At 39.2% G+C, this 18,417-nt stretch overlaps 2 protein-coding genes across 6 annotated transcripts in view; both read left to right on the forward strand.

Annotated features, from left to right (window-relative positions):
- The first annotated feature begins 919 nt into the window (after positions 1-919).
- On the forward strand, positions 920-18,401 carry znf512 (zinc finger protein 512). Of its 2 annotated transcripts, XM_044376551.1 has the most exons (17): positions 920-1,204; positions 1,399-1,452; positions 3,646-3,778; positions 3,909-3,964; positions 4,157-4,215; positions 5,386-5,960; positions 6,749-6,838; positions 7,471-7,590; positions 8,382-8,506; positions 10,663-10,749; positions 11,036-11,134; positions 11,256-11,423; positions 11,772-11,969; positions 12,158-12,259; positions 12,734-12,796; positions 13,028-13,126; positions 13,252-18,401. In XM_044376551.1, the coding sequence occupies exons 3-17, from the start codon at positions 3,679-3,681 to the stop codon at positions 14,020-14,022; spliced, it is 2,712 nt and encodes a 903-aa protein (XP_044232486.1). In that variant the 5' UTR covers positions 920-1,204; positions 1,399-1,452; positions 3,646-3,678; the 3' UTR covers positions 14,023-18,401. The 2 variants fall into 2 exon arrangements, with proteins under 2 accessions (XP_044232486.1, XP_044232487.1); XM_044376552.1 differs by lacking the exon at positions 1,399-1,452.
- The window catches only part of gtf3c2 (general transcription factor IIIC, polypeptide 2, beta), a 38,321-nt gene continuing 34,005 nt past the window's right edge, over positions 14,102-18,417 (forward strand). For 2 of the 4 annotated variants that reach the window (XM_044376545.1, XM_044376547.1), the window contains exons 1-2: positions 14,119-14,187; positions 15,012-15,014. The gene's annotated coding sequence lies outside the window, so the exon portion shown is untranslated. Of the gene's footprint in view, positions 14,188-15,011; positions 15,015-18,417 lie in introns of all 4 variants that reach the window. The other 2 variants (XM_044376546.1, XM_044376548.1) reach the window with 2 other exon arrangements.

The following is an 18,417-nucleotide window of genomic DNA, read 5'->3' on the forward strand; positions in this document are numbered from 1 at the left end:
TACTGATGTTTAGATCAGGACTGGGACTGCATTTTGTGGGTTATGTATAAATATGTGACAGTCCTGCGTTTTGTCTGACAGTATTTTGGGTTTGGGCTTCCTTAAAGAGGGAAAAAATGAGTGCATAAGGGAAACATTTTCCTTTATGGAACTTATTTTTGTATTTAAATTTAAAAAATAAATAAAAGTGCTTTTTAAATATAGTTGTATGTAGTTTTTCCTTTTATTATATTCTGCATTACGTACAGTACCATCCCTTTTGATGTCTTCACTTGTCATATTATTTTACTGTGTTAATGTTTTATTCTCTATGCCACGTTGATGCAAAAGTCATTTCTCCTTGTGGGACAAAAAAGATTTGAACTGAACTAAAAATGTGTTGTTAGTAATGGTTCAACTGATCTATAAAGCACTGGAAATGTATTTATTAACCATTAATGAAGCCATTAGTCACAACTTATGAACCATTTAATAAAAGGAGTCATAAAGTTGTACCCAGATGTTTCCAAAACGTTTACGCAGAAAATATGTTTTTCTTCTTGTTCCTAAGTGGAAAGTTTCTCTGAGCTCATTGAAAATCTGATTTTTGATTATTATTCATCTTACACAAGTGTGATGTGGAAACTTGAAGCCTCCACTGCACAAACACTGAGAATGAACATCTTGTGTCTAGCAGGAAAACTTTAGAAATGAACAATATTTACATATTTGTAGATTATGGGATTTTTAATGAGGGAGAAGAAGTAGATATTTTAAGGATTTTAACACGATAATTGAACTTTTTTTAATACCATACCTGACAAATTATTATTCAAAGTAGAATATTTGATATATACATCTTGTGTGTGGAGGGGGGAGTGTCTCTAAACTCTAAACTCTATAAAAATGTAAAAGAAGCGACGTTTCCGCCTGCACGTGAAGGCAGCAGCAGATGCGGGTCTATTTGTTCTCCCGCAGGAGGGCGTTCCGCTGGACAACACGCAAACGCACCGAGGTGAATTATGCCGGTGTACGCGGGGACTGGCTCCTATTTAGACGCTGTCAAAGCTTAGGTTTGTGTCTCAAGGGGTCGTTTTGGACACCCGGGATCAGGCCTTCCTTTGTTAGCCTTCCTACTGGTATCACTGCCGGGGGAAAGGCGACGGAGGAGGCCGGACTCGAAGACATGATGGAGGCTAACCGAGTGAGCTGTAGGACGGTAACGGTAGGCTCGCTCGCATTTCTTCCTCCGACAATAATAGGCAGACAGGACAGGTTAAAGCGGCTCCGTATGAAAGTAAAAAAAAACGTCTTATTTTAGCTGGCTAACACCGCTTTAGCTTCTTTCCTGGACGTGTTTTCCTGACCGTCGCCATCAAAAGCAGAGATGTTGGTTATATCTTGTTTTTTTATCCACAGACACAATGATGATGGTGGTTTGGAGTCTCAGTCCTGGAATGGCTGGTGTTGCTGGTGACTGAAAGGGAAAAAAAAGAAAAGAAAAGACACCATACAGATAACTTATCATCTAAATTGTGTAGCTGTGTTCATCTTTTCGGGGCCGTTAACCCAGCAGTTAGTGGCCTTCAGGGTGACATGAAACGGTCACATCCACAGACACACACCGTTCACATGTCAGGCAGGATGCTGGGAAATCCAACTGACCGTAAACACAACAGCTCTTCACACATGACCTGAACCCAAAACCTTTTTTTTTTTAACAGTAAAAATTTGCAGTGAAGAAGTACTCAGATCATTTACTGAAAGATCCTCTCCAGACATGTATTAAAATATATAAAAAGACTGTTTGGAACAATATTGTGTGTCTGATATGGTTTTTCCACCAAAAAAATGTAATTACCATATTCAAATCTGTAAATATGCAAATATATTTCACTTCAAAAGTTTAACTACTTCACACAAGATGTCTCCTCCTTCACTGTAAAGTCCATCCTCAGTGTTTGTGCATTGGAGGCTTAAAATTGGATTTTTAATGAGCTCAGAGAAACTTCCCACTTTCAGCAGATGAATGTGAAAACAAACTCTGCACATACATCAGAGAAGAGAACAACATCCAACTGAAGGAACAAGAAGAAAAACATATTTTTGAGTGGAGGAGACTTAAAGTACAAGTACTAATACAACAATGTAAAAATACTCCATTACAAGTAAAAGTCCTGCATGAAAAATCTTACTACAGTAAAAAGTACATAAGTATTATGAGCTTGATGTAGTTAAAGTATTGCAGTAAAAGTACATAAGTATTATGAGCTTGATGTAGTTAAAGTATTGCAGTAAAAGTAGTGGTTTGGTCCCTCTGACTGATATATTATTATATATGACATCATTAGATTATTAATAGTGAAGCATCAGTGTTAGAGCAGCATGTTACTGTTGTAGCTGCTGGAGGTGGAGCTAGTTTACACTACTTTATATACAGTTAGCTAGTTTAGTCCAGTGGTTTCCAACCTAGGGGTCAAGGCCCCTCCAAAGGGTCAGCAGATAAATCTGAGGGGTGGTGAGATGATTAATGGGAGAGGAAAGAAGAAAAAACAAAGTTCTGATACACAAATCTGTTTTCAGTTTTTGGACTTTTTCTCTAATCTTTGATTTTTGCTGAAATATTGGATCATTTGAACATTTATTGAAATGAAAGCATGTGAGAAGTTTAGAGGGAAAAATCACTATTTGGTGGAGCTGTTAACAACTCATAGACATGTGAAATGTGACCCCGACTACACACTGCTTTTTGTAAGACGTCAAAAGCCAAAAAGGTTGGAAACCACTGGTTTCATCTTTAACAATGTGTTGTATTTTAAAAGCTTGTTATATTATCCATTGTGTCAAATCTTCATCTGAAAAGTGACTAAAGCTGTCAAATAAATGTAGTGGAGTAGAAAGTACAATATTTCCCTCTGAAATGTAGAAAGTAGCATCACATGGAAATACTCAAGTAAAGTACAAATACCTCAAAATTGTACTTAAGTACAACACTTGGATAAATGTACTTTTGTTACTTTCCGCCACTGACAATTTTACACAAAATCTAAGCTCTCTTTCACAATAACACACACTCCATGATCAAAAAGGAGCAGGAAGGAGAAAAATCTTAAATTAATTTCCCTTTTCTCTCAACAAATAAAAAAGAAAGAGTCTGGCGGTACGTTCAAGAACTGTTTAAGTCACAAAACATCAAAATACACACATAATACACAAATAATTGGACTAAAAACAACATTACTGCTGTCAAGTTGATTAATCGATTAGTTGCCAACTATTAAATTAATCTGCAACTATTTTGATAATCATTTAATCATTTTGAGACATTTTTTAAAGAAAAAATAGCAAACATTTGGTGGTTACAGCTTCTCAAATGTGAGAATTTGAAACTTTTATGTGTCAAACATGACAGAAGACTGAATATCTTTGGATTTTGGCATTTGAAGACGTCATGTGAGCTCTAAGAAACTATAACAGGCTTTTTTCACAGTTTTTTAGTTTAAAACGATAATGAAAATAATTGTTCGTTGCAGCTCTATTCTTAAATATACTAAAAGTATTTATATTACTTGGTTTCACACAGAAATGAAAATATAGAGTGTAAAAACCCTGAGATGTTTTTCCACCATCACAGATTTTATGATGTTATCTCTTCTGTGTTTTTAGGGTTAATTTTTACAGAGTGTCAGTAATCCTAGAATGGACCCTGCTCACATCGGAGGGGATATGTCACCTTTGTATGTGCCAAGAAAGAGAAAGTCAGTCCAGTCACAACCAAAAAGTGGAGTGCCATGTCCAGGTAGAGGAAAAAAAAACACATTTATTAAAGTAGGCCTAATTATAATGTATGTCAATGGCAAATATGAATATTACCACTGGTGCGTGTTTTTATTATTTTTAATCCAATTCAATTTAAACCTCTCTAACAGTTGTTCAGCGAATGCCAGAACGAGCCTGTGAACTGACCGCAGTAGGATACTCTAAGGTAACGTCCACAACATGCTTTTATTTTGAAAGTTTTGTTTTTTTTTGTAATGGGGGTTATATCTAAGAAAACTATCCAATAACAGATGTTTGAATGTGGTTTGTCCATGTCCCATGTTCTAATACTCAAAATCTGTTAACTTTATGCACACGTCGGATCTCTACTTCACAGTTCTGTACTTGAATGTTTTAGAATGACGAGTCTCAAGCCCAAGATGCTCTAAAGATGAAAAGAACTTATGGTAGAAAAAGGTAAGAGACCCAAACATCTGTCAAGAGTTGAGTTTGTACGGTCTTGAATTTGCATGACAAGCTGCATGATGCATTCCCAGTGTAGTTATAAATGATATCACAACTACACACATCACACACAGACCATTATTTTTTTTTTTAATTATTTTATTACTTTCAAAATAAAGCTTAAAATCGATCTCTTTACCCAAGCATTTAAATAGCTTAGCACTTGCACTTTTAGAATGTTATATTTTCATTTATTTTATACATTCTATGCTTTAACTTGTTCTTATCATATTTTATACTTTGATTATAATGCATTCTATGTCTTCAAGTTTCACTTTATCAATGTTTTTTCTTTTTTTCTACATGCTTTTATGTTCTTTTATGTCCTTTTCATGTAATTTTTGTTGTAAAGCACTTTGAGCTGCATTTTTTGTATGAAAGGTGCTATACAAATAAAGTTATTATTATTATTATATTATTATTGAGAGATAATGGGCCTACAAGTGCATGTTATTACACTTTTCACAATTTCAGGTATACTGGAAACATAAGTGACCAGTTGAGTCAAGTCTTGCAGCTGGTTTTGTGTCTCTGGTGCTTTCATAATGAGCTTCACGTATTACTAAAGTCAGTCAGATTGCACACAAGCTTTATTTTTTGCAATGTGCACATAAATTCTTGGCTGCATGTGATGTTAATACGAGGGATTTCTTTTCCAACAATACACACTGTATGAAAACGACACTTTTGCTGCTCAAAACTAGCTTGTATGCATCCTCTCTGAGTTAAAAGGTCAGTTAAACCTCCTCAGCTGTGACTAAGTGACCGAGACTGATATATATTCTGTTCATTAACCACCTCAAACCACAACTGTGGTAGCTGTTGCTGTGCCAAGTATAAAAAGCAGAGCACTGGCTGGCCTGCTGTTTTACTTTTAGAAGTGGCTAATGTGATAGTGATGGTTGTAGTGTATCTGTCTCTCTCTCTCTCTCTTGTTATTCGTTATCTTTCTTTCTTGTGTGACTGACTTCACTTGTCAAGTGAAAACTGAGCTCTAACCTCAACCTGCTTCACATGGTTGTTATTAAAATGTCTTAATGTAGACAGTAGTTCACTATCAGCCTGCGTTCAGTGCTTTTGATATTCATTTTGTAAATAATTGTAAAATTCTGTATTTATCAGGTTCGAGGACCTTCAGAGTGTTTCCATAGGAACAGTAGATTACCCAACCAGCAGCTGCTCGGTGATGTCATCAGGGAGTCTGGCCAATGGGGCGGACCCAGGCTCCATGGCTCCGCCCTCTGCAAGGCTGCCTCCAAGACTAGTGGCGAAGGATGTGTGGCCCCAGGGCCCCGAGGCCAGCAGGGAGCAGTCGCAGCCTCAGGACCAGAGCTGGAACTCCAGCAGGGACCGGGGCCCCGACGCCTGGGCTCCGGGTAGAGACCGACCGCAGGAGCAGGTCTGGAACTCTGGCAGAGACAGAGCGGGACACTCCAGTCAAGAGCAGACATGGATACCAGGCAGGGACAGGGCACATACCGGACAGGACCAGGCCTGGATGTCGGGTCGGGACCGAGGGCCCGAGCAGGCCTGGGCGGCTGGCAGAGACCGAGGCCAGGATCAGGCCTGGAACGCAGGCAGGGATCCAGGAAGAGACCGGGCCTCTTCAGGACCAGAGCAGGCGTGGAGTACAAGCCGAAGTCAAGACCAAGCCTGGAGCAACACGAGCAGGGAGAGAGGACACGTCTGGAGACCCGGTGATTAATTAGTATTTCATGACAATAGTCAAAATTATACTTAATTATAGCTTCATTATCAATCAATCAATCAATCAAACTTTATTTATATATCACCTTTCAAACAAATCAAATGCAATTCAAAGTTCTTTACAAGCGATTGATAAAATATAGGTAGTTAAAAATGGGTTTAAAGACTAATGCACACCAAAATAATTAAAAAGCAAAAAAGTTAATTGAATAAGACAATAAAAGTCAACTAGTTAAGATAATAAAAGATAAATAATAAAAGCAATAAAAATAATTAGAACATTTGGAAGAGTGTGAGTTTGGATGAGCCTCATCATTTTTCATAATTTTGTTGTCAAATCTACAGACTCAGAGAGGCTGTTTTTCATGATGTTTTGCAAGTTAACTAAATTAGAAAACTGAATGAATTTGAAGACAATATCCTCATAATACTGGACCCTGATTGGCTACTTCAAAAGAGGTCGAAATGCTAGTTGGAGCCTTTTCAGTTTAAATACTAGAAGGCAGCCTGATCGAGTGAATTAATTCTGAGGGTCTAATTATGATGTGTTTATTGATTTATCTACATTTAAAATGTTTTAACATTTCTGCTCTAATATTGTACATATTAAATCCATATTATACTGTATGTATCTGAGTGTTACAGAGTTGTTCTTCGAGCATTGTCGTGTGTATAAGAAAAAGAATTTGCTTGTACAAGATGTAAAGTGAGTTGTGAATATTTTCTTGGTTCTTGTGGTTTTCGGAGATTTTGATTCCTTTCTGTGTCATTTTTGAAGACTTCAACATGAAGAAAGTCCAGAGAGTAGAGATGGAGAGAAGCCCACCTGTAAATAACTTCCCACAGCCTCCAGAGGGCAGAGAGTCCTGTGAGTTACCCTCCAGTCTGATATATAATATATATTATATATATTATAGCTCATAATATGATATTATATAATATAATGAGCTGAGATAGATCACACATTTCAGACTCCTTCTTGCATGATGAGTTCTCTCGATCACATCTTTATAGTTTTCCTCTGTAAACTCAACAAATGGCACAAACTAATGGATATGAACATTTACCTTTGGACTTACTTCACCAATATGTGTTTGAATAGAGATTTGAATGATCTATAAGCACTGTCAGTAGTAGTCAGCATCATTATTTTCTCAACATGACTTATGTTAATATTGAGCAGCAGTGATTAATCATGTTCAGTATTATTGATAGATAAAGTTAACTGCAGACTAATCATTGAGAAAGACAAACATCCTCCTGCTGAGGGATGTAAATTAAAACTATTTGCACAGAAGAAAATAATCAGAGATGAATAATCTGTTAATGCATCATTTATAATAAGCATCATCACTTTGTACAATAAATAAAACATGTTCAGGCATATTGACAACAGGTTATTAATATTTTTTGTTACATAGTGTATTTTTTTTTTATAAAATGCAAGAGTAACACATTCTAGACCAAATAAAATCTAGTAATCTGATGTAAATACTGCAGGTTCAGATGCAGCCAGCGGTGGAGTCCAAAACAACCCAGAAGCCTCGACCTCTCAGCCCAGCGAGGAGCAGAAACCACCGATCGTCTCCACCAAGAAGGAGCCTCCTACTTATCCTCCAGGTGACAGGAGCTGACCAGAGGAGCAGCTGCCAACTACTGCAGTTTATATTCTAACAGAATAACCTGCTTATCCCTCTTATCCCAGATGTTCAGATCTGAATTCATATCTTATAATTTTAGGGTCTGAATTCCACCAAAACCAATTTGAGTCTATTTTTTGTATCCAAATTTAACTTTTAGGAATTTGAATATAGTTTTTGAATACTGGTTACTGAAATTCCGTATCTGAATTTGTAAATCCCAAAAAATTTAGAGAATATACCTGAAATGAAGGTTTTTAAAATGCACTATTTTAAATTAAAGTCATTTTCAAAGAGGGGAATTCAGACCACATAAATTTCAATACTGATTATTTGGTAATGATTACATTTACAAATTAGTTATTCAGTGGCTTATAAGATTTATGGCCATTATTTGCTTCTAATAGTTATCTATCAACTGTCTCAACTAAACCCTCCCAGACATGGAGTAAAGTCAGTTTTATTTAAGTCTGTTTCTGTCAGAAGAGAAATGCAGCAGAGTGAGGTTGGGGAATATCATTTTAACTTGACTGAAGTTGTATTTTCCTGGTTAGAAATTAAATAAAATTTGTTTTGTTTTTCATAAAATTCTGAGATACAGGATAATCATTTTTCAGTCAATCCATAGTAAATTAACTTGAAATAATCACAGTGAATATAAAATATAAAGACTTGAATTTAATTTCTCTCTGTCATATTATGTAAGGAGTTCATGAGTTCTCCTCCTTGAAGACTGTTTTTGAAATAAACAACTGTTTGGACATCCTGCAGGAAGTCAAGAGGAGCGTTGGCAGCTCCAGATTGTAGCTAAAGGCAGAGTCACATGTCCCAAATGTAAAAGTGTAAGCAGGAAGACTGTGGAGGGGCTGAAGAAACACATGGAGAACTGCCGACTGGTGAGCACTCCATCAACACTCCATTAACACTCCATTAACACTCCCTCGACACTCCCTCAACACTCCATTAACACTCCCTCGATACTCCCTCGACACTCTATCAACACTCTCTCGACACTCCCTCGACACTCTATCAACACTCTCTCGACACTCCCTCGACACTCTATCAACACTTTCTCAACACTCTCTCGACACTCCCTCGACACTCTATCAACACTTTCTCAACACTCTCTCGACACTCCCTCGACACTCTATCAACACTCCCTCGACACTCCATCAACACTTTCTCAACACTCTCTCGACACTCCCTCGACACTCTATCAACACTCCCTCGACACTCTATCAACACTTTCTCAACACTCTCTCGACACTCCCTCGACACTCTATCAACACTTTCTCAACACTCTCTCGACACTCCCTCGATACTCCATCAACACTCCCTCGACACTCCATCAACACTTTCTCAACACTCTCTCGACACTCCCTCGACACTCTATCAACACTCTCTCGACACTCCCTCGACACTCTATCAACACTTTCTCAACACTCTCTCGACACTCCCTCGACACTCTATCAACACTTTCTCAACACTCTCTCGACACTCCCTCGTCACTCTATCAACACTCCCTCGACACTCCCTCAACACTCTCTCAACACTCCCTTAACACTCCATTAACACTCCCTCAACACTCCCTCGACACTCTATCAACACTTTCTCAACACTCTCTCGACACTCCCTCGACACTCCCTCGACACTCTATCAACACTTTCTCAACACTCTCTCGACACTCCCTCGACACTCTATCAACACTCTCTCAACACTCTCTCGACACTCCCTCGACACTCCCTCGACACTCTATCAACACTTTCTCAACACTCTCTCGACACTCCCTCGACACTCTATCAACACTCTCTCGACACTCCCTCGACACTCTATCAACACTCCCTCGACACTCCCTCAACACTCCCTCAACACTCCCTTAACACTCCATTAACACTCCCTCAACACTCCCTCGACACTCCCTCAACACTCCCTCGACACTCTATCAACACTCCCTCAACACTCTATCAACACTTTCTCAACACTCTCTCGACACTCCCTCGACACTCTATCAACACTCTCTCGACACTCCCTCGACACTCTATCAACACTCCCTCGACACTCTATCAACACTTTCTCAACACTCTCTCGACACTCCCTCGACACTCTATCAACACTCTCTCGACACTCCCTCGACACTCTATCAACACTCCCTCGACACTCCCTCAACACTCCCTCAACACTCCCTTAACACTCCATTAACACTCCCTCAACACTCCCTCGACACTCCCTCAACACTCCCTCGACACTCTATCAACACTCCCTCAACACTCTATCAACACTTTCTCAACACTCTCTCGACACTCCCTCGACACTCTATCAACACTCTCTCGACACTCCCTCGACACTCCCTCGACACTCTATCAACACTCCCTCGACACTCCCTCAACACTCTCTCAACACTCCATTAACACTCCCTCGATACTCCCTCGACACTCCCTCGACACTCCCTCGACACTCTATCAACACTCTCTCGACACTCTATCAACACTCCCTCGACACTCTCTCAACACTCTCTCAACACTCCATCGACACTCTATCGACACTCCCTCAACACTCCGTCAACACTCCGTCAACACTCCCTCAACACTCCCTCAACACTCCCATCGACACTCCATCATCACTCTATCAACACTCTCTCAACACTCCATCGACACTCCCTCAACACTCCATCAACACTAGATAGTTTGAACTCCACAACCTGGAAATGGCCAAAATTAAGGACACTGAACACAAAATATTGACAGGCAGAATACACTCTTCATATAGTCACTGAATACCAAACATGTTGTTTTATAAAGAAAGCTTCGACCTCTGAGAGGCAGGTAATGTAAGTCTTATGTATCATGTTTCACTATTAAGAGACACATTTATTATCATGAGTTCACCACCACAGAAGCTACTTGTAATGTAGTTTAATTAATATCCTCTGGTCCGGACTCTTCTCATCAGGACTCATGTGTATAAATACTGAAATGTATCTGTATTGTAAAGCTGCTTAGTTTACAGTTCGTACCAAATGGCAGATATAATGTGACTTGAATCTGTTGTGCAGCAACCTTTTACCTGTCAACACTGTGGGAAACAGCTGAAGTCTTCAACAGGGATGAAATATCACATCATGGCTGATCACAGCCATTTGGTAAGACTCTTCATCAACGCTCTCTTCCTCATGTCAGTTTTACATGTTTAATTATGCTCCAAATTATTTACTCAGACACACTGTAGGCATCAGTTTCTCTTAGATTGACAATTGCTATTCTTATTGTTTTTGTATTGTTATTCTTTACTAGTGATTACATACATCATCTCAATGTTATCCATAAATGCACAGAAGAACCCACACTGATACTCACACCATACATTTAGGAGTTTGAGGAATGTTTCATGAAGTTTGAGTTTACTGGCCCCTATTTTTCTGTTTGTAGCCCTCAGCAGACGACGCCAAGGACCTGGATGATCGTGCCATTAAAGACAAACTACGTAAAATCCTGAAGAGGTTGGGCAAATTAAAGTGCTCTAAAGAGGTAAACTGTCATCATTTGTGCTAAATTATACTCATTTAAGATAGAAGGTTTAGTAAGTTGAGCCAAGACAAGATGAAATTTCAATGATCCCATGGTAAAACGCTTTCCTTTTCCTCTTCAGGGCTGTAACGCCGCCTTCACCAGCATCATGGGATACGTGTATCACATGAAGAAGTGCGGGAAGGAGGAGTCGGAGCTGGAGAAGATGCTGCTGAATTGTTCTCACTGTGGGAAAACCTACAAGTCCAAGGCCGGTCTGGAGTACCACCTTAAATCAGAACATGCTCCTGTGAGTCGTATTTTATTTCATCTGCACATTCAGGTGTTGCAGGCTGACAGTTAATTGATTAATTGATTATCTTGTAATTGGTTAATCCATCCATCAGATTTCTGTCACTTATCTGACAAAAATTAGAGAAATATGTCAATAAATTCACATACTTAATACAGTAAATAATTGTGGTTTTGTCTGTCATTCTTTAAACATGTACGACAGTGAAAATGGTTTTATTATTTTAACCTCTAAACTAGAAATGTGTCCGCTCTGTTACATCTCGTACCTGAATTCTTGTGGTGTTTGGAGCATATTGAGCTTCAGCCCCATCATGTTCATCCTCTCTTATTTCCCGTTACGCAGACGCCCCAGAAGACCGAGGAAGACGAGGCACTGAAGGCCCAAGGAGAGGCCAACCCCGAGAGGACGGCCAGCGGCAGGGTGCAGCGAGCCTCGGCGCAGGTGGCCAACTTCCACCTGGCTGAGATTGCCAACAACGAGCTGCCCAAAGACTGGCCCAAGAGGAAGTTTCAGTCAGACCTGGTGCCCGATGACAAAAAGGCAAGAGATGAGTTCATCTTAAATTTTATATCAAGTTGGAGGACGTTTGTTTATTATACAGTGTAAAACTATTATTATTATTAAACATGTTTATACCAAACAAGCAGACATATGAAAAAGTAACCATGTATGTCAGCATATTAATAAAAGTTGTGCTTAAATTGGCTTATTGACGCTGTCCTTCCCAGTTAAAATATGCCCGACCAGGTCTGCCGGCCTTCAGCCAGGAGGTGCTGAGGAAGTGGAAGAATGAGGTGAAGCTGCAGAGGAAAGTTCACTGTCCCAACCAGGTAGAAACACCAACACACTGTGTTCTGCTTCCAGTAAAGCAATAACTAGCACAGTTTTTTATTCTCTTAATTAATTCATCATCTGTTTTGCTCTGACAGTATTGCATGATATCATATATATGATACTGCATAGTATGTATGATATTATATGATAAATAAATTATATATGTTATTTCTCTGTTTGTGTCTTCTATTTATTTAGGATTTTTTTGTTAATTTAGTAACAATAATAGTAATAATAATAATAATACCAATAATTTTCTTATTTTTTTCATTTATTATTTATTGTAAAATAAGTCAGCTTCGGTCCTCCATATATAGCATGTTTTTGGTGATATTTCTATTGCTATTGTCTTTTAACCTCGATGCTCTTTTAAATCAAAGACAATCTGATTGAATCTTTTTATAAACGTGTTTCTCTGCTGTGTAGAACCTTTATTACCTTTTGGGTAACTTCCTTTCTGTCTTCTTCAGGGTTGTGGCTCCACCTACACCAGTGTGTCTGGACTAAAGGCTCATCTGGGACTCTGCACAAGGGTTCGTCACATTAAAAAACAAGTCGTGTGAATGTACATAAATGGTGCTTATTGGGACTGTTATAATAGTAATATATACCACATTACACAACAGTCTAATCATATATCATTCAGAAATGATGAGTAAAAGCATGTTCTCTATTTTCATGACTGCCGTGCAGATGCAGTGCATAGTACTCCTGAGCCTATTAATCATTTTATGTCTCTATAATTCCATCTGATCCCATTTCAGGGCGACTTTGAGGCTGGAAAATACAGATGCCTGATCTGCAATAAAGAGTTTAACTCAGAGAGTGGAGTGAAATACCACATCAACTCTGTCCATTCACAGGTAATGACATAGTTTGTGTTGGTGTTAATGTATGCAGATGACATTACAATCTATTGAAGAAACAGTCACCTCCAAAGCTCTTTAAGTTCCTCTTCTAACTTTCTCTCCTCCTGTTGGTTCTGAAGGACTGGTTTGTGACAAACAAAAAAGCCTCCAAGAAATTTGAGAAGTTCCTCAAAAACCAGCCCAAGGACACGTTTGTCCATAATGTTGACAAGCCGATCATGGATCAGTACAACCATCACCACCTCCAGCATCACCAGCAGCATCACCACCACCACCACCACCACCACCACCATCAGCAGCAACACCAACTCCAGCACCAACCCATGCAGCACCCACTGCAGCCGCTGCATCACCTCCAGCACCAGACCCAGCTCCTCCATCCAGAGCACCAGAACCTCCCTCCGCAGGTGGACACGCAGCTCCAGCAGCCGGTACTCCACTACACCCCTCTAGAGCCTCCACCTGGACCGTTGTGGGTGGATATGGACAGGAGAGACGCCATGCCGGGACCAGAGCAGGCCCCGATAGAGATGGAACTGACTGATGTGCAGAAACCTGGAGAGGACAGCAGCGGGATGGCGGAGGGGAAACGGAGAGAGAAGGTGGAGAGAGGAGGAGGAGGAGGAGGGGAGAGGGGAAAGGGTGACGTGAAGCGGAAGGATTGCTTTGCTTACGGTAGTAGCGGCGGCGGCGGGGGAGGAGGAGGAGGAGGAGGCAGCGGAGGCAGCAGCAGCAGCAGTAGCAGTAGCAGCAGCAATACCGGCAGCTCGTCCAGCGAATCAGAGGTGGAGCAGCATGACAGGCAGAGACAGATCGACCAATGGAATCTGAAACGTCCAGGCGTCATGGAGGCTCACCCTGAGGCTGCAAAGCGACAGAGGAACACTTAAAACGACACTTTACTTAACACACGTCGACCACTTTCAGCCGATTTTTTTTTACAAGAGGTAGAAAAAGCATCGGGCGTCCGTCCGCACTTGATTAGCCGCGACAATGTGACGAAGACGATAACAAAACCTGCGTTCTTCGTTTTCCACAAGAAGTAAGACAAACAGGTGAGAAGGCAGCTCATAGACGGAGATACAACTTCTAAAGTTTTGGAAGTTAAGAAAGCTTTTAGGTGATGCTGAGATAAAACCTCGAGGTGTCAGTGTGGATATATGAGAATATATACATCTCTGGTTTAGAGGCTGGTTGTTATTGTATAGCCCTAAGAAATTTAGTATACTGTTTATCTGTGTGTTTATCTGTAACAGATTCTTCTTACCACCTTTAAATGTGTCTTATCTTTTAAAAGTTTGATAAGCCCTTCTTGTCCTTCATGTCTACCTTAAAGGGAAGAAGTTATTTTAACCTTTAGAGAGGACGCTACACTATAGTATATTATTTTATTAGACTTGTCTAGTTGCTCTCTCTCTCTGAAAAGGTTTGTGCCTCTTAAGTATGACCTATATAACTTCATAATATCCATCACCACCAGACCTCTGGCATTTTTACTCACTGTCAGGCCTTTTTTTGGCCTAATTAACGTTGGAAGAATCTTTTTTTTTTGTTCACAGATAACGATCAGTCCTCCCTGTTTTTGATTCTCCTCACTCCGTCGCTACTTTAACCATATTTTTCACTAGTGGGACCGTTTATTCACAGAGCATCTGTTTCCATCTAGGACACTTTGAACAGGCACATTATTTACCAAGAACAATGAAGACAAAAGGGAATTAAAGGCAAAAAAACACATCTGGCATCAGATATTAAAGAAATAGTTACACATTTTGGAAATAAGGCTACCTACTTTGCTCTCTTTCCAAAAGTGAGGTGACCTGTTTTTCATCTCTGTTTGTGTATGGATTTTTAAAATGAGATAGGATGGATTAAATAGTGAGTTTTAAAGGTATTGGTTTGCATATTTTGAGCTTGGAGGAGGTGTAAGTGTTTCTTCCTGCTTCAAGATTTATCACTAAGTTAAGATAATCGATATCGATACTTAATTCTCAAGGAAGGAGAGAATGGAAGGAAAGCAAAAAAAAAAAGCGTAATTCCCAAAATGTTAACCTGTTCCTTTAAAAGTGCCATCGATGTGTCACATGTCGGCCTACCTCATTCTTAAAATGGTCTCAAGTAAAAGGAAAACAACACAATAAGTACTTAACGTGATTACTTAGAGCTTAAAACTGACGGGGTAAAGCCAATCTATAAATGTCGTTTTTTTCTGTATGTATTCCTTAAGTGTCTTAAAAGTTGTTGGGATGTAGGAATCTTCTATTTTGCATCAATCCGTATTTTATCTTCGTTTCCGAGTAGAAGTATACACACACACAAAAAAAATCTAATCAGCAGGGAAACAAGTAAGCACAGAAATATAATTGTTTCTTAATGTCTGATCACAAAACAAAAGCCAATAAATCCTTGACAACAACATTATTGAGGAAATTAACGGACATACTATTGATGTATAGTGCAGGCACGTGATCAGAGTGGATGTTTATTGTCGGCCAAATGAAAAGAATTTCAGGATAGCATGCATCCTCTCGACCTCGCCAACACGGACATTGACACGTGATAGTTAACATACCGAGCATTTATAACAACATCCTTCAGAGACAGACCTGTTTTTGTCTAACAGCATATTTAACAAATAGCATGTAGCCTAAAGATAATGTACTCTGCATTTTGTATCTGCTATAGTGGTGTACAGTTATGGATGGTTGTCAGTCGTTTGTAATGTTCAAACGCTTAATTTGTTTTTGTTTTTTTCAACTTGTTTTGCATTCATGAATGTATTTCGGTTTCCCCTCTGTTGTGCACTTCAATTAGAGGTGCAATATGTAAGAATTATGTCAGAATTTTAGTTTAAAACAATCACAAATTAACTAAAATCATCAACAGGATGTGAAGAAATAACAGCTTTGATGTTAGGTCAAAGACCTCTGTGTATTGTGTTGCTACTGAAGTTAGCATGCTAACCAGCTAGCCCCAGCCCGTCCTGTCTCGTAATACCACTTTGTACCTCAAGAGGCGATAGTGAGTCACTGTCTGTCCTCAGTCCAACATGGATGTATTAAGAGAACTGGATACAGCGTCAGAGGCGGGGGCCACGTTCATTCCTATAAAAGTCGCTTAGTCACGCACGAACCTAAAAAAGTCACTTCCTGTTGTAAAGAAATTACTCGGATGAAAACATACTGGGCACGCTCTACGGGCCCAATGCAGCCATGGAGCATACTCACTAGAGACTTCCGCTGGCTGAGAAGGCTAACTTCCAGTTTAGCCCTCCGGCTAATTTGAATGAGGATAAAACAATTAAATCGTGCGGCTCTTCTAGACTTTCAAAATGTGATCGGACCGAATGCATCAAATTCTGATAGTGAACGAGTTATTTTGTGGGGGTTGTAATGCTCAAAAAATGTATCCGCTGATTTACAGAAGTCTCTTTCACAATGTAAGTCTACGGGAAAAAGTGTTTTTGGGCCAATGTGCATCACATGATGGACCCGGAAGTTGTAATTCCACGGTTTGGCCGCTATGTCAAATTGGCTTCAAAGCCCGGCGCTGTTCCCGGGGACTCGCTCAGTCTGACATGAGAGGATGAAGGAGTAGCACTTCTTCTTCTAGGTTAGATTTATTCAAAACAAACGTTAGCTCAACATTAGCACTGAATTGATATAGCTATCATACTTACTCAAAGTCCTAGTTACCTAGTTTGCTAGCTAACAAAGCACAGATAATGCACTATTGATTTGGTGCTAATGTAGCGTAGCATAACGTAACGGACACCACAACTATCTGGTGATATGCTGCCACCAGTTGGTTTGGAGTGTGGACTATGAATTCAACAATTCTTACATATTGCACCTTTACGTCTGTTTTTGTTCAGAAAATGATAATTTGTCCTTAATTTTCATTTGAAACATTCAAAGAGGATTACCCTTTAATCTGTGAAAATGTCTATAAAAAAAACTATGTGAAAAAAAATATTCTGCCAAAAATATTTAGTGTATCTGGTTCTGTTTTAAGTGCTATAGGGTCGGGTCAGTAGAACTAGTTGGTTTGACGTGTTTATATTTGTTCTGAATGGCTAAACTTGAAGGCTGTTATAGAGGGGGGGGGGGACATGATATTGTTAAAATATGGGGATAAAGATGCACATTTCCTGGGAGGCTCAATGTTGCACTCTGTTTTTCATGTGAAAGGTGAACGTAACAGTTGTGTGATGAATGAAAAACGTCCCAGTACATGAGATGTGAACATGGATGTCAGGCACTGATTGAGAAATTATCTATTTATGTACAATTTATTCCCACTTATGTTTATTTTAGTGATAAGCCGTAGAAAGCATCTTCATTAGGGTTCCAAGCACCAAGATGGTTAAAATCTTTATATTTGTCTTGGTTTTGGTTTTTATTGGGGGAAGGAAGATTCTAGCTTTTGTTATTGGTATTATTTTTCCTTCTGTACAACTGACTAGCCTAAACTGTCAACATAGCCTAAAATGTCTAAAATTAGCTTTTGTTCCCCTTAATGCTGGAGCTATAATCCACATTTAGTCAGAATAGAAAGCCCTTTGTGTCCTTTTTTTGTGTTTTGTTGCCATCAGAGGAGTTGTCAGCTACTGTAGACGAGATAAGAAAAACAGGTACATTATCTAACTGAAATTAATGCACGTTGAACACCAGTAGAGTCCAGTTTGCACAATAGAGAACAGTCATGATTCAGCAGAAACAAGGAAAGAAGAGGCCAAACAGAAATCTTGAAGAATCTTGAATATCGAGCTCGTCCGTGAACGTGTAAAATCTTACCGAAAGACTTTGAGTTGGTCTTGACCTGCTTTTGTAACGTTTCATCCTTTGGCCGCATTTGATGTGATGGTGGCGATGTAAGTAGTGTTTGTAAAGGTTCAGTGAAGAAGACCTGTGAATCAAATAATGATAATTAATGAAGAATGTTCTCATGTCTTGTTCCACCACCACCATCCATACAGACAATATACTGTATAAATAATATAAGCCAGATTTAAATAAAGGTTCACTTAGTAGCCTTGTACTGTTTGTAAACACATAAAGAAAATGGACTCAAAAGCACTTAATTTCTCCATTTTGTGAGACGTAATTTCTATTAAATGAAATAGTTACTGTCTCAGCCAACCCTGCATTAACAAAAGTCTGTATTTAATATGATACTACTTGTTTTTTTTTTTAGAAGTAATGTGCTGCTATTTCATAGTACCAGCAGTGTTATAACAACAGATAATTAAAAGTTTAATTCATGGTCATTATGGGCTCTGTGTC

The sequence above is a fragment of the Thunnus albacares genome, chromosome 16, assembly GCF_914725855.1.
Source record: "Thunnus albacares chromosome 16, fThuAlb1.1, whole genome shotgun sequence".
In the NCBI taxonomy this organism is placed as follows: Eukaryota; Metazoa; Chordata; class Actinopteri; order Scombriformes; family Scombridae; genus Thunnus; species Thunnus albacares.